The 24,425-nt window shown below is 36.7% G+C and overlaps 1 protein-coding gene and 1 non-coding gene across 18 annotated transcripts in view; both read left to right on the top strand.

The window, feature by feature from the left end:
• The window catches only part of PUM1 (pumilio RNA binding family member 1), a 103,881-nt gene that overhangs the window by 59,013 nt on the left and 20,443 nt on the right, over positions 1-24,425 (top strand). For 8 of the 17 annotated variants that reach the window (XM_039858673.1, XM_039858664.1, XM_039858678.1 and 5 more), the window contains 7 exons: positions 56-149; positions 1,517-1,633; positions 5,131-5,282; positions 10,317-10,455; positions 11,748-11,891; positions 12,740-13,036; positions 14,113-14,349. In XM_039858673.1, the coding sequence (XP_039714607.1) occupies positions 56-149; positions 1,517-1,633; positions 5,131-5,282; positions 10,317-10,455; positions 11,748-11,891; positions 12,740-13,036; positions 14,113-14,349 (1,180 nt within the window). The remainder of the gene's footprint in view (positions 1-55; positions 150-1,516; positions 1,634-5,130; positions 5,283-10,316; positions 10,456-11,747; positions 11,892-12,739; positions 13,037-14,112; positions 14,350-24,425) is intronic. The other 9 variants (XM_039858674.1, XM_039858680.1, XM_039858669.1 and 6 more) reach the window with 4 other exon arrangements.
• LOC120599625 (small nucleolar RNA SNORD103/SNORD85) lies at positions 10,562-10,639 on the top strand. Its single transcript, XR_005651948.1, has one exon. It is a non-coding gene; the product is annotated as a small nucleolar RNA SNORD103/SNORD85 (small nucleolar RNA).

Below are 24,425 nucleotides of genomic sequence, written 5' to 3'. Positions count from 1 at the left end.
GAAATTATTCATGAGACGGTTTCTCTAACCTCACCGTGTCTTTTTCTTACCTCAGCTGTTCCAAAGACCTAATGCGCTTGCTGTCCAGCAGTTGACAGCTGCTCAGCAGCAGCAGTATGCACTAGCAGCTGCTCATCAGCCTCACATTGGTAAGTCCTTAAGCCTTCGAGTTCCCTTCTTTTCAGTCTGGCCACCATTTTAGGATACTGGCTGCTGTGAAACTCAGTAGTGTAGACCAGGGGTCCCCAACCCATAAGCCATGAACTGCTACCGGTCCGTGGCCTCTCAGTAACTGGGCCGCAAATCAGGAGGTGAGCGGCGGGAGAGCGACCGAACCTTCATCTGTATTTGCAGATGCTCCCCAGCGCTCGCATCACCACCTCAGCTCCACCTCAGTTCATCAGGCTTTAGATCCTCATAGGAGGACTGGTCCCTGGTGCCAAAAAGGTCAGGGACTGCTGGTGTAGACTGATTATAAAAGTCCAGACAAATTCCTCAAAGTAAATGGCCTTTTCCTCTCATCCAGTTATTTCTAACTATGTTCTTTATTTTTGGCACACCTTCTAGACCTCATAAGATTTCTTGGTTCTTAGTATCAGTACAATTATTGCTCTCTGTGAGCTGTTTCAAGATTTAAAAATCTTACAGTAGTGACTAGTAGCATCAACTCTGTTAGTGAGATTGGTTGAATCGATTGAATGACAGTAGTTTTGTCCATGTTGGGGTTTTGTAGACTGCAAATATATCAACTCCTCGTCTTATTAAGTAGCAACATATATTAAAAATTTCATAATGTATTTCCATGTAATTACTGGGTTTTAAAGTAGCTTTGCCCTTCTATAGCAATTGTTAAAGTTTTGACATGTATATTTTTGCCCTTCCCCCAACCTTTTAAATGTCTCTGAAACAAAGTGCTGTAAATGTAAACAAGTATAAGTAGAACTTTTTTTTTTTAATGAGTCAGAATGATGTGATTGAACGAAAGGCGATCTCCAATCATGGATAGTGGTGTGCAGTGAAAGAAGAGACCTGCTTCCCACCTAGATCTATGAGGCCGGGCGTGAAGGCCTTTGCCTAGGTCTGGTGTTTTATAATTGTAGATAGTTGTCTTTAATAAATACCCATATATTTTCTTTGAGGGAAACTGGGAAGTTGATTTAAATGGAAATAAAATCTACCCCTCGTCCTATTAGAAAGTCTTTCAAGTTGTTCTAGTTAAACCTGTTATAACTTGAATCTTTTAGAAATTGTGCCGAATTTAAAACTGCATAACAATTTTAATTATAATTTTTTAGCAGAGGTAGAAAAAAAAGATGAAAGATAAATGTCACCATAATCTTTAGTATAGGGATGATTTTATCTTTTTAAAATTCCTCTCTAGTCTCAACCTATCCTATCTTCTCTTTTTTTTTTTTCTTTTTTCTTTTTTTTCTCACCTACAGCCTGGAATGAATAGCCCAACTGTGTAGGTATTTGGTAGGGCTGCAGTTTTAGTCAAATTTGTTTTTACTGACAGGTATGTTTTCAGCAGGTTTAGCTCCCGCCGCGTTTGTCCCCAATCCATACATCATCAGCGCTGCTCCCCCAGGGACGGATCCCTACACAGCTGGATTGGCTGCAGCAGCAACACTAGGTGAGACATTCTGCCACACAAGGGATTTTCTCACCTGCTAAAAGTCATTTGAGATGGGCATGTGTTCTTTATACTCTCTCACAAATTCATGTCTCCACTGGGAGACTCTTCTGATTTCCAGTGCCATCTACCTGCCGGTTGGATATCTCGGCTTAGTTGTAACCTCACACTTGAACATGTCCAAAGAGAAACTAATCAGCTATCTCCTGTATAGGTATTTTGGATCTACAGAGCCACCAGTTGCTCATATATATTTTGGGAATTTCTCCTGTTGTCCAGATCTCTAGGCTATCACAGTTAGGGTCCTTATAAGCTTTGCCTAGACTTTCTCACATAGTCCTAATTTTCTTGCTTCTTTCTTCTCCCTCTTCTACCTTCCTAATTGTTCAAGAAAACTGTCTCAAACACAGACATTATTCTTTCATCCTTCATTGCTTCATATTCACCATAATGTAGCATACTGCGGTTATTATCAAACATGGCTGATCATTATAATCTGCTTGAGTGGTGGTGCTGGTGGTGGTGGTTTGTTCTTCTTTGGAATCAGTATTTTTTAAGGCGCTGGCATGGCATTCTGAGGATTAGCGAGGTTTGGAACCCACTATGTTTAGGGGGTCTCTCTGTGACTTATTATGGATGTCTTTATAGGTGTGCCACTTTCTTCCCTCCAAATTGGATACCATTGGCTCACACTATACACTCTAGTAATATTAAACTGATTTTAGCTTGTCGTAGATAATCACTTTAGTCTAGGACTCTGAGTCTTTGGACACTATGGTCTCAGTCTTCTGTAGTCAATTTTCCCCCCATTCTTTGCCTGGGAAGCATCCTTAACTTATTGCCACCTCTAGAAAGCCTTTCTTTGTTAACCCTTCCCTATTCATTCTCTATTACTTATTATTGCTTGTGGATGTATACATGAGTAGTTTCCTCCTCCTGCCCTTGAGACTAAACTCTTTCAAAAGCAGGCACTTTTGGCACAGTTGCTGTCACCATAGTGGGGTCATAAATGTATGGTAGATTGATTTCAACATTAGGACAGACTAAATCCAAAGTAAATATTCTTTGGGGGAGAGATCCCTCTAAGTCATGTTAATCATGACTAAATATCCCTGTGAGATTTCACTTTTTATATAGCTTGTGATTTGCAATTATGAACTCAAATGCAGTATGTAAGTTTGTATTTCTTTAGAATTGTGTCCATTTTGGCATAGACTTTTGATGGGAACATAGGCAATTTCGTTCCCCGGTCCCCAACCCCCGTCTTTTGGGGAGAAATAGAAAGCTCTTCCTAGCAGAATGATCTTTGCTAACCACTGTTAATATTTATAGAACCTTTCTTTATTAATTATTTGCCAGGCATTGCGATGAGTGCTTTTCTTTCATTTGAGTTGTTACATGACGATTTTACAAATTAAAGAGTTTGGGGCTCAGAGAGCTGTCTTTTTGAGATCACACAATTTAAATGTTGTACAGTTGGGATTTCATCCAGATCTAACTCCAGACCCATGTGTGCACTATACTGTGTAATAATCTATGTTATCTTAAATTGTCTTTTCTGTACTTTCTTCCTCTACTAACTTACAGTAACATTATTTAAACAGCAAACTTGTCTAAGATATGACACACTTGTCCTCACTGAGATCATTGTTTGGTGAACAGAATCTGGCTTTTTCTACTCATTAGCTGAGCCAGACTGAAAATGACTTAAGTGCTTTCATAGAGAACCAGAAATGTTATACCTTTTGACATACCTTTCTGAGTTTAAAAGTTTACGTAACAGCTGTCTGTGCCCAACTGAGAGGTTTGTTTGTTGACTTTTTGAGGGGAGCCTTGGGAATATCATTATAGGTTACAGCCCAACCTTTTATGGTAGATGTGGCAATACCCTAACACCTATTACACCCATTTTGCAGGGGAGGAAACCAAGGCACAGGCTGGGACTTCATTATGTTTTATCTTTTATTCTTTAACTGCCCAAGATCACTCCTCTTTGTAAACACTAGGTAGATGAGTTTGGGGGGCCCACTACTCTCTTTAACTTGGAGGCATGGTTTCTAGACTATTTAGGTTCTGATAAAAATCATTTAACCCATTTGCTTATTACAATAAAATAGCTCCATTGTGACATACCTTTTCTAAGCAGATGTAGTGTTTCACAGTGGGCACCCTTATAAATAGAGCTTCTTGATTTTGGTTAAGTCCACAGGTACAGAAAATACAAAATTAAAAATGTCAGAGCATCATTAGATAGTAATATAATTTTTTTTTTTTTTGGTACTTTAGAAGCTTAAAATGGAGGAACAAAAACTGTACCAATTTATTTCGACTTAAGTATATGTTTCTATAGGATTAATGTCAGAACAGCTGAATTTGAAACAGCTCTTTGGAACTCCATTGTAAGGCAGGATTATTATTAACCAAGTTGCAAATATTTTGAACTTTGTGCTTTAATTAGGAGGGTTCTAATTGGAGATGTGTTTCAGCAGATGTGAGGAGCTGGCTTTGAGCCTTTGTCTTGGTTGGGAGGTAGGCAGCCTTGATGTTTCTAGCCACCAGCTTCAGAAAATTCTATGGTTTAGATTTCTGTCACATCCAGGTTGCTGTCTGTATAGCTCTGTTATCTCTCTGTTGCCTACTCTGTGTGGCAGAGACTGCAGCTGTAGCTCCTTGTCAAAGAAGGCGAACAGATAATTTAGAGCAGAAAGCCTAGTTTTGTTTCGGATATATACTCAGCAGATCTATAATAAGTCAAGATGTTACATTTTTTTTTTGTTTCTCTTTGTTTCAACTTTGACTTACATTTAAAATTTCATATGTCAATGTCTGAATGTAGTTGTGTTGAATGACTTCTGTGACTTTACAAATAGGAAAACCAATCAACTTAGAAATTGAGCAGTGGAGTGGAGGTTCAGTGGAGTCTCTGAGTTTTGTTGTCAGAAGACTGATGGATTTTCATGCTTCTGAAGTTAATGAAGTGCTAGTATCTGCATCCCTGTTAATCACCTCAGGTGCCATCCTTACATTGAGAGCAGGGTACAGCTTAATCTTTGGTTCTGTTTACATCACTCCGAGCACACATTCCCATTTATTTCCCTTCTAACAGCAAATTTTATCTATATCTTTCCTGTGTCCTTTCTTGGAAAAAGCAAGCCTTTGCCTTCTTCCTGACCAAGGCCAGTTCCTCCATGTGTTCTTAAACTGACCCTGCCCTACTTCTACTAGTTATGTTTCCTTTCGATATCTTCCATGTTTTATCCTTCACTAGTTTCTTCTCTAGGGCTGGAGTATGTTACTGACTTCGGAAGAGTTTGGTGTGGGGATCATGTATAATGTTTTATATTTTAAAAAATAATAGAATTAATGATTAGCTAAAATGAACTAGTATATTCATAATATTTTACAGTAGGGTCTGCTGAGTTAGATGTAGTTTTTGGAAACTCTGAGATGATTTTTACTAGTCTAAACTTTTCTTACACTTCTCTTGCTATTTTTAGGCCCGGCTGTGGTCCCTCACCAGTATTATGGAGTTACTCCCTGGGGAGTCTACCCTGCCAGTCTTTTCCAGCAGCAAGCTGCGGCTGCAGCAGCAGCAACAAATTCTGCCAACCAGCAGACCACTCCACAGGCTCAGCAAGGGCAGCAGCAGGTACATGTTAACAAAATTTGTCCCATGTAATAATTTTAGTTACCATATATAATTAAAAGGTAACATTGGTCCGAATAGAGAAGTACTGAATGGATGCGTTCCCTTTCTTTATTTGTATCTGAGTTCAGGCTCAAACTTAGCTGAACTTACTGAATGCCTTTCATGGATCAGGTCCTTGGTCAGTGTAACCAGTTGAAATAATGATATTATACGATTTACATATGAGAAGACTGCTTAAAAAATTGTCTAGTTAAGGGTATATAGTTAGCAAGTGCAGAGAGTATTCATACCGACAGTAAATTTTCTTTCTGCCATACTATAGTTAATTGCTAAGCACCATTCTCAGATCACTTTTGGCTCTCTTACAAGAGGCTTGCCACCAGAGGGGGAGGGACTTGTTCTTCAGACTGCTTATTTATAACATCTATTGGATGGGATGTAAATCTTAAACCTGTTATATCTGTTTTATAGTAATGAGAGGTTTTAAATTGAGTTGGGAAAGAATAATTAACTGCAAAACCAAGTATGTCTTTTTATTTTAAATGGCTATTTTTTCTTGCTTACTAGAATAACACCTATTTATTTGCTGAATATTGTGTTGAATTGGAAAACAACAAAAATCCTTTTTGTCAGAAGAAACCAATCATTATTAACGTTTGGTATCTATCACTCTAACCTTATTTAATTAATTTGTTGTAAAATTGGGATTTTTCTCTCCATGTGGTTTTACATCCTGTTTTAACAGTTTGTTATTTAATAACATTTTCTAGCTGTATTTAAATCCATCAAAGAATATCCCATACTTTATTTTGACTAGTCCATTATGATTTGATATTTAACTTAGCAATGTTTTAGTGTTATAAATAAGACTGATGAATATCCTTTGCATAAGTCTGTGATTACTTCCATGGAATAAATTCCTAGAAATTGATTTCTTTTGAGTAAATAAAATGAGTATTTAGACTTTTGATATGCATTGTCAAACTAAAGGCAGAGCACCATGCTTATATATGTGCAAACAAGAATTCTTTGCTTTTTATCAATCTCACTAAGAGAGAATATATTTATTTTTTAGATTCCACACAATTATAGAATAACACAGGTCTTAAGATTCCAGCTAGTTTATCTTGTGTCAATTATTTTTTATAGTAAGATAATTGGATGGGGGGAAGCTAATATACATTTTCTTTGTAATAGATAGAATTCTAGTACCAGGTATGCAAGAGAATTCAGCAGATAATTTGTTGACAGAATGGGTGATTTCTATTAATAAATTTCTTAGTAGGTACTCTGTATATAGCTTGTATTAATTTGTTGGGTGGTGATCTTTGTGTTTAAATGGTTCCGAAAGCATTGTGGGTTTGAAAATCTGAAGTAATTGACATGTTTTAAAATTAGCTCTAATAGAATGAACAAGAAAAACAGTAATAGTACTTCTTATTGGAAGCTTTCTTTTTAAAGCTAAATGCTCTACATATAATTTCTTTTACTTACTTTAATTCTGGTAAATAGATTATGTGACTTTCCATACAAAGGTTGAAGAAATGGAATTTATGTGCCCACAGTCACACAGATATTAAGATTTAAATAGTCTATAATTTCATAACTTGTACTGTTTTCTGACCATATTGTGATGTTTGGAGTTAATGGAAAACCTGTGATCTGGTCTTTGTTCAGTCACTAACTGATTGCAAGTAGAGCAAGTTGCATAACTTCTATGTATATATATTCCTTAGCTATAAAATGGGCATGATAATCATTTGCATTTCAGAGTTTTCCGTCATCTGTAATTACAAATCCTATAAAAAAGTTATTAGCGTTAATTTTTAATAAGCAGCCATATTTTAGGTCCATGGTTATTTTTGTCAGTTTTTGGTTTCATTCATTTTAGGAAAACAATGATTTTCTTGGTGAACTCTTTTGTCATAGTTATCGAAATGAGAGGCTCGTAGTAAACTTTGCTTTTGGCCTTTACATTTTATTGGAAAGCATTTGTTGTGTTCTAGATACACTAACTATTCCAAATCTAATTTGAGCAGAGTCAGTGACATTCTAGCCAAGCATCTTACTCTGATTTCTTTTTTATCCTTTTTGAAGTTTCCTTTGACACTTGATAAAAATTTTAGTCTTTTCTTTTGTTTTAACAAGCATTTTAAAATAGAAAAGAAAAACCCTGGGTATTGGGTTGAACTCAAGCACAGGTGGTAAACTTGGTGGTGGTTTGATATTGAGCATTGCATTTTAAGAGAAAAGAGTTCAGAGTGGTTTCTGAATTTTCTAAATTAGTAGAGATTGATGATTCTATCAAACATGGTGAACTATGGAAGGATGAATGAATTTTAATTAAAACATCCCTATTGAACATCTACTTATTAAGTATTGGTAGATTTCAAACACTGTTTAAATCAGTACTTTTAAAAATAAATGAAAAGTTAACAGCTTTTGTGTCGTGAAGATGGGTAATAAACTAACTCCTTGGATAGTGTTTTATAAATAGAAATTCAGACTTCTTAAAAATGACTTTTAGTAAATGTTAAAATAAATGTTAATTGTGAAATTTTATGTATTCCCATAAAACTCAGACTTGGTGAAATTAAAATGTGTGAATATTGGCAGCTGACTTAAGAACTCTGATTTATTGTCAGGATACTACATAGATTTCTAGAAAGTGGACCAAAAGGAAACATGTTGTTCTCCTCATTAATTGAAAAAATATTCAACAGTCAGGACTACATCTTTCTTCAGGCATCTTTTTCACTCCCCTGTCCCCTGACCTTTCATACAACTCGTAGACATACATAAGTTTGGTTTATTACGTCTTTTGAAAACGAGGCTTTCATTGATATTTTGTTAATTCTCCAGTAGTTTTGAACTATTAGTGTTTGCCGAATCTCTGTACATGCTGTTTACTTTTCCTAGAGTGAGGCTCTTCTGGGTTATTGGTTAGGCATCTTTTTCTTCTTTTTTTAAAAAATTTATTTATTTTAATTAGTTTCAAGTATACAGTACATTGGTTAGACATCTATATAGTTTGTAAAACGATCCCCCCAATTGCTCTCTCCCTCCCCTGACCCTCCACCTAGCCAACGTATTAATGCTAACTGCATTCCCTATGCCGTGCTCCCCATCCCTGTGACCATCCATCAGCTACTGATTTGTACTTCTTTAACCCTTCACCTCATTCTCCCAGCCCCCTAGGCTCCCCTCCCCTCTGTCCATCACCAAATTATCCACTGTATTTGTGAATTTGTTTTTGATTAGTTTGTTCTTTTTATTCCTTAGATTCCTCATATAAGTGAAATCATATAGTGTTTATCTTTCTCTGTCTGACTTAAATACCTTCTAGGTCCATCAAAGCAATATCTTTTTCCATCTCCTTCCTTTTCATATGTAGGAATCTTGTTTTCTTATCCTTTCAGCCACTCTATCTTTTGGTTGGAGCACTTAATTCTTTTCCGTTTAAGGTACTTATTGATAGGAATGTAATTGTTACCATTCTTTATTCCTGTTTTTGATACATGTTTTTTTCTTTCTAAAGAAGTCTCTCCAACATTTCCTGTAATACTGGCTTGGTGGCGATAAATTCCTTTAGCTTATTTTTGTCTGAGAAGCTCTTTATCTGTCCTTCAACTCTAAATGATAGCTTTGCTGGATAAATTATTCTTGCTTGCAGATAGGCATCTTCTAAGTCTTAGCCCAAGTACTCCCCTGTATAACCTCTTCTATATAGATTGAAGTTCGCCCTCTCTTGTAAAGTTGGTTAGAGTCTTTGAGTCACAAACTGAAATAAACTGCCTAAAATTTGACAGTAATTAGCTATTGGTTATTGATTAGCTCCTGGATACTTACTTGTGCCTTGCAGACATTAATTCCCATACTCCCAACAAATCTGCAAGATGAGCTATTTTTACAAATAAAGAAATAAGAGACTTTGGGCAAATTGCACATCTCTTCTTGCCAATGTGGACAGTGTTGTTCACCTTATGCTCATTTAATAAATATTTAATTGATTGCTGGTGGCGTTTCTCTTACATTTTTTACCAAAAGTACCGAGAACAATATGTCTAACTTTTATAAATAGCAGAATGTTAGTGAAAGTAATCTCATGAGAACTTTGCTTTTGAAAACATTGCAAAATACATTGTTTATAAACTTTGGTAATTTTAACCTTGGTCTGTGGGTTTAACATTTTTACTTGCTATGGTATATAGATTTTGTGGAATAGATTATTCATATATTCAGAATAAGAATGATTATCAGCAACTTAATACCTGTGTTTCATTTATAAAAATGTCATTCCTTTATCACAGTGGCAGAATTGGTATTCTGCACTGAAATGTCAGTGTTCTTGACTAATATTCATCTCCATTTAGATTGCTCTATGTTTGTGGAATTTATGAGAGAAGAAATAGAAACAGTTAGGTCAGAATCTTCCTAAATCAAATCTGGTGAGCTCACTTGGGCCCTGATGAATGGGAATAGTGTTCTAGGGTAGAGAAAATGCTCTCATATTCCAAAAGGAAAATATAGCTTCTTTTGTGGATCTCTTTTTGGTCACAGGTATTTTAACTTAATTATTAAGTAAATTATCCCTGTTCCTTCTATCTAAACCCTCTCCCCCACCCATCATACTCTTTCTTCTTCACCCACTTTGTCAGAGCACTGATGTTATAGAGTTACTACTTATTGTCTGTCTCATTCATTAGAATAAAAGCTCTAAAAGGGCCGGGGCTTTGCTTGTCTCATTCATCGCTTTACCTGTAGTACCTGCAGGCATCTTTAAGTATTTGATTAATGAATGAATCATCACTAATATATGCTTTTGGCTCCTGTATAAAGGTAATATGTTTAAACTAAGAATGGTAGAATGAAGTGTTGTTAATTAAGTTTTTATCCTAGCCATGTCATATAAAACCATTATATGAAAAATGTTTTACAACGGTCAGTTTTTAAAAGTTGACTCAAGTTAAGCACATGGTGGATCTTAGATATATCCAATGAGTGGGAAGTAGTTGATTTATTTTTGTCTCCCAGGTTCTCCGTGGAGGAGCCAGCCAGCGTCCTTTGACCCCAAATCAGAACCAGCAGGGACAGCAAACAGATCCATTAGTGGCAGCTGCAGCAGTGAATTCTGCTCTTGCTTTTGGACAAGGACTGGCTGCAGGCATGCCAGGTGAGACTTCACTGTTGTTCCTAATAATTTGAGAGAAAAGAAAAGTCTGCTTGTTGGGAGAGATTCAAAGAAGATTGGGCAGTGCTTTTAGGCTTATGATTTGGGGACTGGCGAGGATGACATACACTTGCCCTCACTTAGATCACGGTTCATTGATGAGAGCACCTAATTGTTCTGAGCCAGTCTTAATCTTGGTGGAGATGTGCAAATCTGCATACATTGCTTCGAATATGCTGTTTTCGTTGGTGATGATCTATTTTTTTTCCTCACTATTAGGTGTAGAAGGAGTGGCCTTACCACTTTATCATTACTGTAGGGCTTTAGACTTTAGCAGATGTTTTTGAACAGCATTATTAGGAAGAAATTCCTGGTATTCCTTGATAGGATCATCCTTTACATTCTTAGGATTTCCTCTAAACCAGTTGTAGAGGTGCCATGTAACTGCCTACCTATGACTGATATATATATCTTGAATATATGTTATATTTGGCTTACTGTCACCTGGTCCTATTCTTTGCATAGACTGGATGTAGTTTGAGGTTCTTCCTTTGAAACAGGTCCTTTATAAGACCTCAGCGTGAGTTTATGGATCATTACTGACCATGAAGCATTGCCAAATTAACTGATTCATTTATGAGTTCAGTGAGTAAATTTAACTTGCAGCATTTGTTTTGTTAGTTCCTAAGCATTTATGTTTAATTAAGAAGTCACCTATAATTTTTTGTATGGCTCAATAGGATTTGAAAGTACTATTTCATATAGTATGAAAAGATTCTATCAATTAAAGCCTGTCTAGGTTTTTCATGTTAACTTGCAGCATATTTGTGCTTAGATTATTATGTGATATGAAAGTACTGTGATTGTTGTAATCATTTGTACCCTCTGTTATTTGTGTGGACAAGAAAACATTAAAAAATTGTCAGTGTGTGATTGCTGGTGATAACCTTGGTTAGCACTTTGAAAAGTATAGTATTCTCTATCATGCCAAATTCCCTTTCTAACACCTAGTGAATGATAAATAACACTATCCCTTATTGTGCCAAATAACACACTGGATCTTTCACATTCATCTTTTAGTTTAATCTTCACAAGCACTTTACAAGAGGCAGGTTTTATTATCCTCATTTTACAGGAGAACAAATGGATAACCAGAGATTTAGTCATATATCAGCATATACATCTCGGTCTGTCTGTCCCCAGAGCTGAGTTGGTGACTATTTACAATATGCTGGTATCAGGAGACAGGTGTTAGTTTTATATATACTTATAATATGTCGGCTTGATATTCCCAGGTTATCCGGTCTTGGCTCCCGCTGCTTACTATGACCAGACCGGTGCCCTTGTGGTGAATACAGGAGCAAGAAATGGACTCGGAGCTCCTGTACGACTTGTAGCTCCTGCCCCAGTCATCATTAGTTCCTCAGCCGCACAAGCAGGTGAGTTTACATCTTGGTGGGCTCATGTCAGATATCTAAAAGGGGTGATAAATGATATTCTTAAAATGTGTTGAAATGCACTTTATTTGACAGTTCTCACTACAGCACTTCTACCCTGTAACGTTTCAAAGAGAATCAGAAGCAACAAGTGACCTTGATAGATTCTGATTCTGTTGATGGCATGTACCAGCTGGTTAACAGCAAGGGCCCATTCCACTGCAAATACAAGAAGTTCGATTACTCACATAAAATAGTACTGTTGGCAGAAGTCCAAGGCTAATTTAATAGAAATCCATGTCATTATTTTAAAATAACGTAGGTTTTTTTTGTTGTCGTGGTTGCCTTTTTTTGATGAATTTGCGGGGGGTGGGGCAGGGATGGAGGAGGTGGAAGGAGAGTAGTAAGATGTGGCAGAAAAATTAATTTTGGTTGGGGTAATAGGTATTTGTTTTAAGCTGTTTGTATTTAATTAGCAACTATAGTGGGAAGTTCTAGAAGAGAGCAGCATGCTTAAATATCTTAGGAATTTGAAGGACTTTAGTATATGGTTAACACTGGTTCTGGAAAAATGTCTTCAACATAGGTATTTGTGGAACTTGAGATTTTGGGAAGTAGTTGTATTTAAAATGGTTGCTCCAGTCATATTTTGACCTCAAGTTAAATGTAGAAATAGAAAATAAAAGCTTCAAATGAAAGGATCAAAGACATTTGTATGATTCTCTACAAGGGTTATGTCTACTTCGAAAAGATGTGGCAGAATTAAAAGGTTTTCAAAAAAGGGTAACAACGTAGTTAGGAAATGTGGCCACTCCCTTTTGTAGCCAAATGGTTTGCTTTCTTCTTTGTAGCTGTTGCAGCAGCCGCAGCTTCAGCAAACGGAGCAGCTGGTGGGCTTGCTGGAACAACAAATGGACCATTTCGCCCTTTAGGAACCCAGCAGCCTCAGCCCCAGCCCCAGCAGCAGCCCAATAACAACCTGGCGTCCAGCTCTTTCTACGGCAACAACTCTCTGAGCAGCAATTCCCAGAGCAGCTCCCTCTTCTCCCAGGGCTCTGCGCAGCCTGCCAACACATCCTTGGGATTTGGAAGTAGCAGTTCTCTTGGCGCCACCCTGGGATCTGCCCTCGGAGGGTTTGGAACAGCAGGTAGAAATCAGATTGATGTGCTCATAAAACTGAATTTTAATTATTTTTACAATATTTATGGAACACTTGACAGTGCATGGACCCCTGCACAGATACCACAGGCAGACCTGGATCAAGCCCCGTGAGAATCCACCCGTCCCACACATCTTTGAGATGATGGACTAATTAAAACCAAGATTTACAGTTGGGGCCTGTTTTCAGGTTTACGCTTGTGTTGCTACTTATTTATATCTTATAGTCAATTTGTTTCAGGGATTAAAAAACTAGGGGAGATTTTTGCAGGCATTGGGAAGAACATGGAGGAAGCAGAGAAATGTGGATGTTAAAAACAGGGAGGACGACTTACAAAGATCGCAGGGTAGTAGACGCCACAATCTGTAGGCCTTAAAGAGTCATGAGTTTGCTTCAGTCTTTTGAGAAGAATTAAGGTGGATATTATGGAAAAGTGGGAAGAAGGAAATTAGACCAACATGTTTTTAATGTTTCAGTGGAAGAAAAAAACAGGAAAGTAGTAAGATAAGGTAAACAAATGGGATAATTGCAGTGTTTGTAAAACAATGTGATCTCAGAACAGAAGGACAGGTTTAAGAGAAAGTATCTTAAGTTAAAATTGGGGGCTAGTAATAACTCTTGATTGAACAGACCCATTGAGAAAATAGGCTTTCATATATAAGTCTCATGTACGGGGCAATACTCAGTTTACAAATTTGTTTTCCGTACTCCATTTTTCTGTTAGAACCTTGGGGTCGATGAAAGGCATTCTTTTTAGCCCATTTTCTTTCACTTTTTCCATAGCTAATGTGGCCGTCAGAGCTTTTAACCCACCCCCACCCCATAATAATATGACACAAAAAGGAAGGTTAATTTAGCATGTGTGATGGTTTGAACAAAAGTTTCATGCTAACCTGAGCCATGTCCTCTTTATTACCTTACCTGCCGCATGAACAGTTAGGCTGTCTCTGCTTACAACTTTGCGGTGGTAAGGAGTCTGGATCAAAGTGTTAGGAACAGGTCACTGGGCTTGTTCTTCGAAGAACAGGCCTGTTCTTATCTGCATTGTTTTAATTCCATTTTAGTTGCAAACTCCAACACTGGCAGTGGCTCCCGCCGTGACTCCCTGACTGGCAGCAGTGACCTTTATAAGAGGACATCGAGCAGCTTGACCCCCATTGGACACAGTTTTTATAACGGCCTTAGCTTTTCCTCCTCTCCTGGACCCGTGGGCATGCCTCTCCCTAGTCAGGGACCAGGACATTCACAGACACCACCTCCTTCCCTCTCTTCACATGGATCCTCTTCAAGCTTAAACCTGGGTAAGAACCATTACTCTAACACCACCTTGAACTCTAGAAATCTCTTGCCACTGATGCCATTAGAAGTGCTTTGCACAAGCAAAGGACAGTCCCTTTATCCTAGAAGTGTCCCGGGTGTTCTGTGCCTTTCTTGACTACCTCATGTTATTTAGGCTTTACTTAGATAGTATAGCAGTTTTGGATTTATTAAAATTTGGGTGGATCCCCTGTATATTCACTTCGGCTTTAGTATGAACATCTTGTTTTTTGGCTCCATATGAGAATCTTTCATTATAAACACAGTACAGATTCATTTTAAGTAAAGCTGGAGAACACAGAGACATAGAGACACAATGTATTCACCTCATATTGCCACTGAAATATCACCACGATTAATATTTTGGTACATTTTTCACACTTTCCCCCATGTATATGTTGAATATCTTACTTTTTCACATAAAGTGTTTTATTTTAAAAAATTTGCCAAATTCTTAAAAAGAACATTCTTAAACTACAGTATGCTCATGAGTATAGATGTGTATTTCCCAAATACATGTTTTGGTTGTTATATGTATGGGATTTAAAAAATGTTACCATCTAGTCCTAGAAAACGAGGAGGGGAGGAGGGGAAGAGGATCTTAAGCACCAGGCCGTAAGAATGAAAAGACTTGTATTAGCACTTTGGGTGGCACATTTTTACATCTTTGGAGATAGGAGATAGTGCATACTCCCTTCCTCTAGTTATTTATGGAGTTTGGATTTTGAAGTACTGATTTATTTCTTAGATGGGGAAAGTTGAGGCATAGAAGTAGAGTGATTACATAATTTATCATGCAACCCAGAACACTTTTGAGAGTGAATGGGGGTGCTATTAATTATTACCCTGTGACGACAGCCCTAAATCAAGACTGTCCTGGCAAAAATTATGTGTGGCCACTTTGTCGCCAAAATTTTGTTTTTATTTATTTTTTAATAATCCTCTATTTGTTGCTTTTTTTTTTTTAATTAGGCTTTATTATTTTTTTTTTAGAGCAGTTTAAAAAAAGACGGGGGGAAGAGCAGAGATTTTCTCTGTATCCTCAACCCCACACATGCATAGCCTTCCCCATTCTCAGCATCCCCACTGCAGTCACCTTTTTTTACAATTGATGAACCTACATTGACACATTATTATCATCCAGAGTCTGTAGTTTACATGGACTTTTTTCACTTTTTAACTGGCAAGATTAAAAGTGGCTTTATAGACTCAGAAATGAAGACTGACTATGCTTTCATTTGGAAAGACAGATTTGGGAATGATTATAAAAATTTAAAAATACTTGGATGGGGTAGGATAATATAGTTGTTGTTCTAGAACTAAGAAGTGCTATCTTTGTGTTCGAGCAACAAGTTTTAAGGCAAAACTATGTGTCTATGTAAGTACATACGTGTGTGTGTATGTCCTGAAATTTTAGAAAGTAAGAACTATAGTTGTGGAACTCATTGTCTCAGGTTATACGGACATTACTTTAGTTGTAGGGACATTGCAGATTGGTAAGTTCATATTGGAAAGTTAAGGGAGTGGGGTACATTGCACAACAGTGTTTCTAGTGACAGATTGCCTGGCTTTAAAGGCTGAGGGTAAATGCAGAATTATAAGGGGTAGATGAAAGTTCCAGTTTAGTGTATGGATAGAAGGAGCTAACATTTTCTGAGTACTTATTACGTGCTACTGTTAAATGGTTTTGGGTGCTATACATAAAACTCTGGAAGGTGGTGTAGGTATTATGCCCACTATACAGAAGTGAGGAAACGGACCTAAATACCTAACCTTGGTCTTCTCAGATATGAACAGATTTAAACTCAAACCTGACTCAAAAGCATGCAGTATTAGTATAGACTCTGTCACATGATGTGCCTAGGATGTCTTTTAAACCAGTGCATTATCACATGCAGAAAACTTAACCTTTTAATTCTTGGTTTAAACATTTGAACTATGTCAGCTCATACTGAGTACTAAACAAACTAAATCCACAAAATTTTTCGTAAAGAGCTTGATAGTAAATATTTTAGGTTTGTAGGTCAGATGGTCTTTGTAGTGCATATTTAACTCTACTGTTGAAAAGAAAACTTTATTTACAAAAATAGGTAGCAGGCCAGATTTGTCCTATGGGCTGTAGTTTGTCAGCCCCAGAACTAAATGCTCTTGTTCTTGGTGTTGGAAAGTGAAGCTGGAGACATTACTTGCACGTGTGGTTCCTTTCCTCTTTCCAATATATCAGCAATTTGATGAAATACTTCCTTATTCTTAATTCATGTTTCCCCATGGAGTAGAAAATTACTATTGGTGTGAGTTCTTTCTTATTTTAATGACTCTTGCTGTCTGCTTAGTTTTATTTTTAACATTATCTTCCCTTTAAAAAAAATTTGCCTTGCATTTTAGTTATGTATTTGCATTGGACTTGCATTGCTGCATATACTACATGAATCATGTGTGTCATTTCTGAGGAACTTGTGTCTTGATTAGTAAGAGCTATACCTCCTCTCAATCTGCTAGTCCTTGAGACAGGGGTTCTTGTATGCTGTAGCCTTAGCTTAGAGAAAATAGTGTGGTACTTGGTTTTTAGCAGTATCCATACAAAGGCCCTAAAGACATTTTGGTACAAGAAACTTAGCATTTCTTTACCAAATATATATTAGGCCACACCTAATAATGCTTCTACTATTAATGCTATTTCACTACTGCCACTGGCCATTAGTTCTTAGATTACTAACAACCATACCAACCATGTATTCACTGTGTTCGTTCATTATATTAAATACGCAAGTGACTAGTCTACACAGGGAAACTTAAACAGCACAATTTCATGAGCTTCGTAATACCGCACAGCTAGTAAGTGTTTTGAATGCACAGTTCAGCCTATGTCTCTGTTAACCGAGTCTGGATCTTTTCTCTGTGATACTGTTTTCACGCTTCCAGTAATCAGAGATGTGTTAGGATACTCTTAAAAAATAATCAGTGACCTGCTTGGTTATTTTTTCTTATTATTTTTTCTTCTTATTATCAATCACTTGTTGAGTGCCTTCTTCTTCTTATTATTTTTTTTAAATATAGCCCCCCGCCCCCCCTTCTACCCCTGACCTATGGATATTGCCATCTCCCCTTAAGAACTGGATCTCTGAAGGCGGGCGTCTACTCCCACTTGCTCGTGGGTAACATACAGGGCCTGGCGCACCCCGGGGTATGGGCCGTGGCTCCGCTGGGGCTCAAACCCAGGACCTTCTGCGTGTAAAGCAGACGTGCTAACCACTACTCTATGGAACTACCCCGAGTGCCTTCTTAAGATGCCTTTTTCATTATCCATTATTTCAAGTGCACAATTCAGTGATTTTTAGTTACTTTCTGAATTGTGCAACCACCATTATAAATCAGTTTTAGAATATTCTCATCTCCTCAGTAAGATTCCTCATGAGCATTTACAGTTAAATCCCTGCTCACACCCTTAGGTCTACTTTCTGTTTGTAAATTTGCCTTTTTTGGTCATTTCATGTAAATAGGACCTTATAATATGTGATCTCTTTTTGTTTGGCTTCTTTCACTTCTCATGGTTATGTGATTTCATCCATGATGTGACTAACACGTGTCAGTCTGTTCCATTTTATTGCTGAATTATCTTCCATTTTATGGTTATACTACATTTTGTCTAAACACTCACAGTTGAAGGATGTTTGTTGGTTACAGTTTTTAGCTATTAAAAATAAGGCTCGTATGAACAAGTGCGTGCAGGCCTTTCTGTAGACACATTTTCATTTCTCTAGGAGTAGAATTGTTGAATTGTTATTTTTATGCTAAACTTTTTGAGAAACTGCCAAACTGTTTTCCAAGTCCGTGTTCCCTTTTACATTTCTCCTATCAGCGATGTATGAGGACTTCAGTTTCTTTATATCTTTAATATTCGTTCCTCTTTTTCTTTTTTTTAACAGTTCTTATTTGTCTTATTTAATATAGCTATTCTGATGGGCATGAAATCGTAGGTCATTGTGGTTTTAATTTCCATTTCCCTAATGACTGATGATGTTGAGCATCTTTTCATGTCTTATTAACCATTCATTTATCTTTGATGAAATATCTACTAATATGTTTTGCTCAGTTTTTGATTTGGGTTGTCTTAGTGAATTGGAAGAGTTCTTTACATATTCTGGATACAAGTCCTTCACCAGATATATGCTTTGCATATATTTTCTTCTGGTCCTTTGCCTGTCTTTTCATTTTTTAAATGGTATCTTTTGAAGTGCATACTTTTTAATTTTGACGAGGTCCAGTTTATCATGCTTTCTGGTATAGAAATTTGGCCAGCTCAAGGTCTTAAAGATTTTCTCATGTTTTGTTCTAAAAGTTTTATCGTTTTAGTTCTTGTATTTATGTAAGTATATGATCCATTTTGAGTTAAATTTGTGTATTGCATGAGGTGATGGTCCATTTTTTTGCAGGCATCATTGGTATAGGGTGTTAATTTTTTTTAAAAGTGAAATCTTCCTCCTACTTTCTGTTTCTCAGTCTTTCCCTTCCATCTCTCCTATACATAACTATACACACATGCATATGCATTTATAGCTCAAAAGTTCATAATCTGTCTGAGGCTAAAGAATGGAAGCATTTAGTTTTATTACCATGATAGAATTCCTATCTTCTTAAAATTGATTCTTCCTTTCCTTTAAATTCAAGATTGCATTTGTCCTTAGTCCTTTAAGAAGAGCATAGTTCAAATACAAAATGGTGTCTCTGTTCCTGCCTGAACTACAGTAGATAGTTCTAATTTATTGTTCAGTAACCTGTACTAATTTTAGGTTGTTTACTAGTCTTATATATGCCTATAAGTAGTTCTCCATTCTAAATGGAAATGCGGTATTTTTTTGATTTCTTACCTGGTTCTCTGAAAGTGACTTGTCATCTGTAAAATTAACCAGGTGAAAATTAACTTACTCTGGGGCTCAGTATTATGCACTAAAGACAATTAATTTTAGGTTTATTTTAATTTAGGGCTACCGGGCTGTGTTATTAGGGCCCTGGAAATTTTTTGAATAAGACAAGGCTTTGCCCAGTAGACATCTCTATTAGATCTACAAGTACAAAAATCAAATGAACGAAAACTTCCACATAGCAATAGAATGGAATAGTAGATAGCTACTAGCAGAAAACCCTTTCATAGACTTGAATAAAACAACTGAATTACATAATAATTTAGCATGGTATATTTTTGTCCATCCGTTTACTTTAAATCTACATGTGTCTTTATTTCAAAGTGGGTTTCTTGTAGATAGCATATAGTTGGGACGTGTTTTGTGATCCACTTTGACTTGATGATCTTATCTTGCAATTTAGACTGTTGACATTCAAGTAATTATTAATATAGTTGGATTAATATCTACCATATTTGTTACTGTTTTCTATTTTTTACCTTTGTTCTTTGTTTTTTGTTCTTAGCTTTGTCTTTCACTCTTTTTCTTTTATGATTTTAATTGAGCATTTATATGATTCCATTTTCTCACCCTTAACGTATCAGTTACACATTTTAAAAAAAGTTTTTCTTAGTGGTTGCCCTAGAGTTTGCATATACATTTACAACTAATTCAGGTCTACTTTCAAATAAGACTATACCACTTCATGTGTAGTGCGAATACCTTAATAGTAAGGAAATATTCCTAATTCCTCCCTCCCATCCCCTTGTATCATTGCTGTCATTCATTTCAATATGTTAGCATGCATAAATATATATGTGATATAAACATATATAATCTAATACATTGTTGCTATTTGAACAAACTCGTCTGCCATTTAAGTTCAGAATATGAGAAATAAAGTTTTTATTTTTATTGAGTTTTATTCATTTATCCCTTTTTTGATTCTTTTCCTTTCTTTATAGAGATTGGAGTTTCTGACCTGCATTATTTTCCTTCTCTTCAAAAAATTTTTAACATTTTTTTGTGAGGCTGGTCTAGTGGCAACACATTTCTTTAATTTTTTTTGGTTATCTGAAAAAGTATTTCTTTACTTTTGAAGGATAATTTTGCAGGGTGCAGAATTCTAGGTCGGTGGGTTTTTTTTTCTATCTACACTTTAAATATTTGATGACTCTCTTCTTGATAGCATTTTTTTTTATTTTCTGAGAAGAAGTTAGATGTAATTCTTATCTTTGTTTCTCTCTAGGTAAGGTCCCCCTCTTTCTGGATTTTTTTTTATCTTTAATTTTCTCTAGCTTGAAGATGATATTCTTAGCCGTAGTTTTTCTGGCATTTATCCCACTTCGTGTTCCCTGAGCTTCCTGCATCTGTGGTTTGATGTCTGACATTAATTTGGAGAAATTCTCAGTCATTATTGTTTCAGATAGTTCTTCTCTTCCTTTTCCTCTTTCTTCTTCTTGTATTCCCATCACGTGTATGTCTCACAGTCCATAGATATCCTGTTCTGTTTTTTGTCTTTGTTCTCTCCTTTCTGGTTTTTGAGGATTTTCTTGATATATACCCCAGCTCACAGATTCTTTCCCTATCTGTGTCCAGTCCACTAATAAGTTCATCAAAGGCATTCTTCATTTCAGTTATAGTGTTTTATCTCTAGCATTTGTTTTTAGTTCTTAATTAGTATTTCCATCTCTCTGCTTACATTGCCTATCTATTCTTGCATGCATACTGTCTACTTTATCTATTAGAGAGAGCCCTTAGCATATTAATCATAGTTGTTTTAATTTCCCAGTCTGGTAATTCCAACATCCCTGCCATGTTTGGTTCTGCTCTTTTGGCTTTTTAAAATTTTTAATTCATTCATTCCTCCCTCCCTCCCTCCTCCTCCCCTCCCTCCTCCCCCCTTCCTCCTCCCTCCTTCCTCCCTTTTTTTTTTTTTCTTTTTTTTTTTTTTTTTGATAGCCAAGTCTAATGTACCACATTAAAGGAACTGCTACAGTCTTTTGGTAATGTGGTGGTGAGGTGTCAGGGGAAGAGAAGTATTCTGTAGTCCTAGGATCATATCTCATTCTTTTAGTGAGCTTGTGCCTCTGGACTCTCAGCTTCACAAGTGCTTATTAGTTTTTTTCCTCCCCCTTTTGGTGGGACAGGATGGTTTGAGTAGGCTGGAATTATGTTTCATTTCCCCAGGTCGATTAATGTTTGATAATAACCCAGTAGGTTAGGCTTTGGTTAACTAGTTCCCCAGAGGGCAGGCTTTGTTAAGCATGTAGTGCTCTGGCATATTTTGAAATGATTCCTTTTCCCTTTTCCTTACTGGAAGCCCAAGGAAAACTTTCTCTGATAGTTATTGTGGGGCTTGGTTGGATTTCTGGAGGTAAACCTCACAATATGGGGGAAGAGAGGGGTTTATGAGTGGGTCCCCTTGGAGATTTAACTTTCAGAATTGTCCACACTGTCCTCTAGCAGTTCTATTAATTATAGTTCAAGTTTTCATATTCGGTACTGGTTCTGGCAGTGGTTTCTTCTTGAGTCCCTGTTTTGATAAACTATGATGTGACCTGTAATTGCCTTTCTCTCCAACCTTGGGGCAGTGGTTTTCTTCATGTCTTCCCCTCTCTATGTATGCAGAAAGAAGTGCTGACTTTTCAGTTCATTTTAGCTTTATAGGATAGAGTGGTGAATTCCAAGCTCCTTATATGTGGAACTGGAAACCTGCACATACTAATTTAAACAAAACATTCAAGCCCTTATTTTCTGTGGAATGTTGTCATACGACATAGTTCTGTGAAATCCACTACTGTCAAAATATTGTAGAAAACTGTGAAATTACTAAGAGGCTCCTTTTGAGGCCCTGTGTGAAATGTTCCTTTTGAAACAGGGGTTGCAAATTCAAACAGTTTCAGGTGTTACCTCAAGGGGTAAAGTAGTTTGGGTGCAAGAATATGTAGATGTGTAAACCATAGTGAACCAGAAAACATTCCTGCGTATTCCCCATCTAAAGATTCATTCAGTGGATACTTACTGATGGTCTGCTATTTGCCAGGTACCTTTTCATAAACAACTAAAAAGTTATAATTTTAAGCAAAATGTACTGTAAGCATTGGTTTAATGTTTGAAGAAAAATTAATTGGCTCAAGCAAAATATGCCTGTGAACTGTCAGTTTGCTGTTTATAACATAGCACCTGGGAAAATCTTTTCATTTTCAGATTTATATACTTCCTTTCTTAATAATAAAAGCTGTGTGTGCACGTTCGAGTGTATGCGTGCCTGTGTATGCTGTCTGGCATCCAGCGAGACCAGAACCCCAAATCAAAATCTTAGGGCAAATATATAAATCTTTATTGTTGGCTTTATTTGTGATTTACTATAGTGAATTCAGTGTTAGGTTTTAGTCAGTATGCTTTTGGCCACAGTAATGGAAAATTGTGACTTAAACATTCAGTGCATTTATTGGCTCATGTAAGTGTAGAGGTAGAGCAGTGTTCAGGGTTGATTCCTGTCATTCAACCTTGGTGTGAAGGGCCTGGCTACTTTCCATGTGAATATAGATGTGCGTCAGGCCTTTTAGGAGTGTGATTCTGTTTTTCTGTTAATTCTTTACTTTTCCCAAAGTGCTTTGTTAGTGACCAGGTTCTTAAAATTCCTTGAAATCATTTTTAAAATTTTTTGCGTTCATGCCATTCCTTCTCCTTAAGCATGTTCCATGCTGTTATCACACTCTTCCAGTACCTGCTGACCTGCTTGATTACCACGTCTTTGCCCATTGCTCCCCAGTCTTAAGCCAGGGAAGAAAGAATTATTTCTAAAATGGAATAAAGAACAGCCATATGGCCACTATTCTTTTTTCTTATAAAACCTCTCTCTTCTTTTATTTAAAGAAATATTTTTCATTTGGATAAAGAAATGTTGTGGAATTTGACAAGAATAACAGTGTCCTTTAGAGCAGGAGGCCCCAATCCCCAGGCCAGGCCCGTTAGGAACTGAGCCACAAAGCTGGAAGTGAGCGGCAGGTGAGCCAGCGAAGCTTCATCTGTATTTGCAGCTGCTGCCCGGTGCTTGCATCACCGCCCCAGCTCCACCTTAGGTCATCAGTCATTAGATTCTCATAGGAACTCTGGTCTGTGGTGCCAAAAAGGTTGGGGACTGCTGCTTTAGAGTAAGGAAACTTGATGTAACTGAGTCTGAAGATGAGTCTTGTAATCAAGAGTCTTGTGATTAAATCTGGCCATGATTATTGTGGGTTTTGTATCTTTGGATGAGCATTATACTTCTTTGGGCCTTAATTTTCTGTTACATAAATGGGAATTTAAAACTGTCTCCAAAATGTCAGTGAAAATTTAATAGAAAATGTATATGAAATGCTTCTATCATAGAGACTGGCATAGGAAGGACAAAGGCTCACTAAATGTTTTAAAGATTTTATCACTGAGTCTTTTTCTTTTGGTTCCGTCACTTTCAATGAAACTCACACCTTTGAAGCTGGGCCCTAGAATTCTGTGCAGAAGTCCAAGCTGGGTATATTTTTATAGCTAGTATTAACCTCTAACTATTAAACATTTATTAAAACTTATGAAGAAGTTCACCTTAGGTGACTTTTCTCATGGATCCTGAAGTGTCATTTATATACGTTCTTTGTGGTTTATATAGGATTTCTTACCTACTTTGCTTTTTTGTTAAAAGGAGCGAGAGAAAAACAGTAAGATTTCATACCCTTTTATAGTACAATCTAATGTTAAAAAAAAAGCATTGTAAAAAAATAAAAATATTGGAAATACACTTATTATAATTTATTTGTCTGCATTACATTCGATAAGCCTGTTGGTCTTATCTCTATTTTAACTGTCTAGAGATTCACAGTTATTCCTTTGTCATCAGTCACAATAGCAATCAATATCAGTGGCATGAAAGTTGTCGCTAGTGCAATCATTGTAGGCTCTGTCTCAGCCAAAGGTGTTAAGAGCTGCCACTCCTGATGAACTTGAAAAGCTTCCATTTCAAAGCATTTGTCCTTTTTTATACCTGTTATGTCTCAGCCTCAAGCTTGGGATGCTTTAGTGATTTTCAGACTTCTATTTAGCAGCGTAACCATTTCATCAAAGCTTTTGGGGCGGCTCCCTGTGTAAAACAGACTAATCTGGGTACCCCGATATTTTTA

This window comes from Pteropus medius, unplaced genomic scaffold (genome assembly GCF_902729225.1).
Source record: "Pteropus medius unplaced genomic scaffold, Ma_sr-lr_union100, whole genome shotgun sequence".
Taxonomy (NCBI): domain Eukaryota; kingdom Metazoa; phylum Chordata; class Mammalia; order Chiroptera; family Pteropodidae; genus Pteropus; species Pteropus medius.
This window is presented reverse-complemented; position numbering and strand designations above follow the sequence as displayed.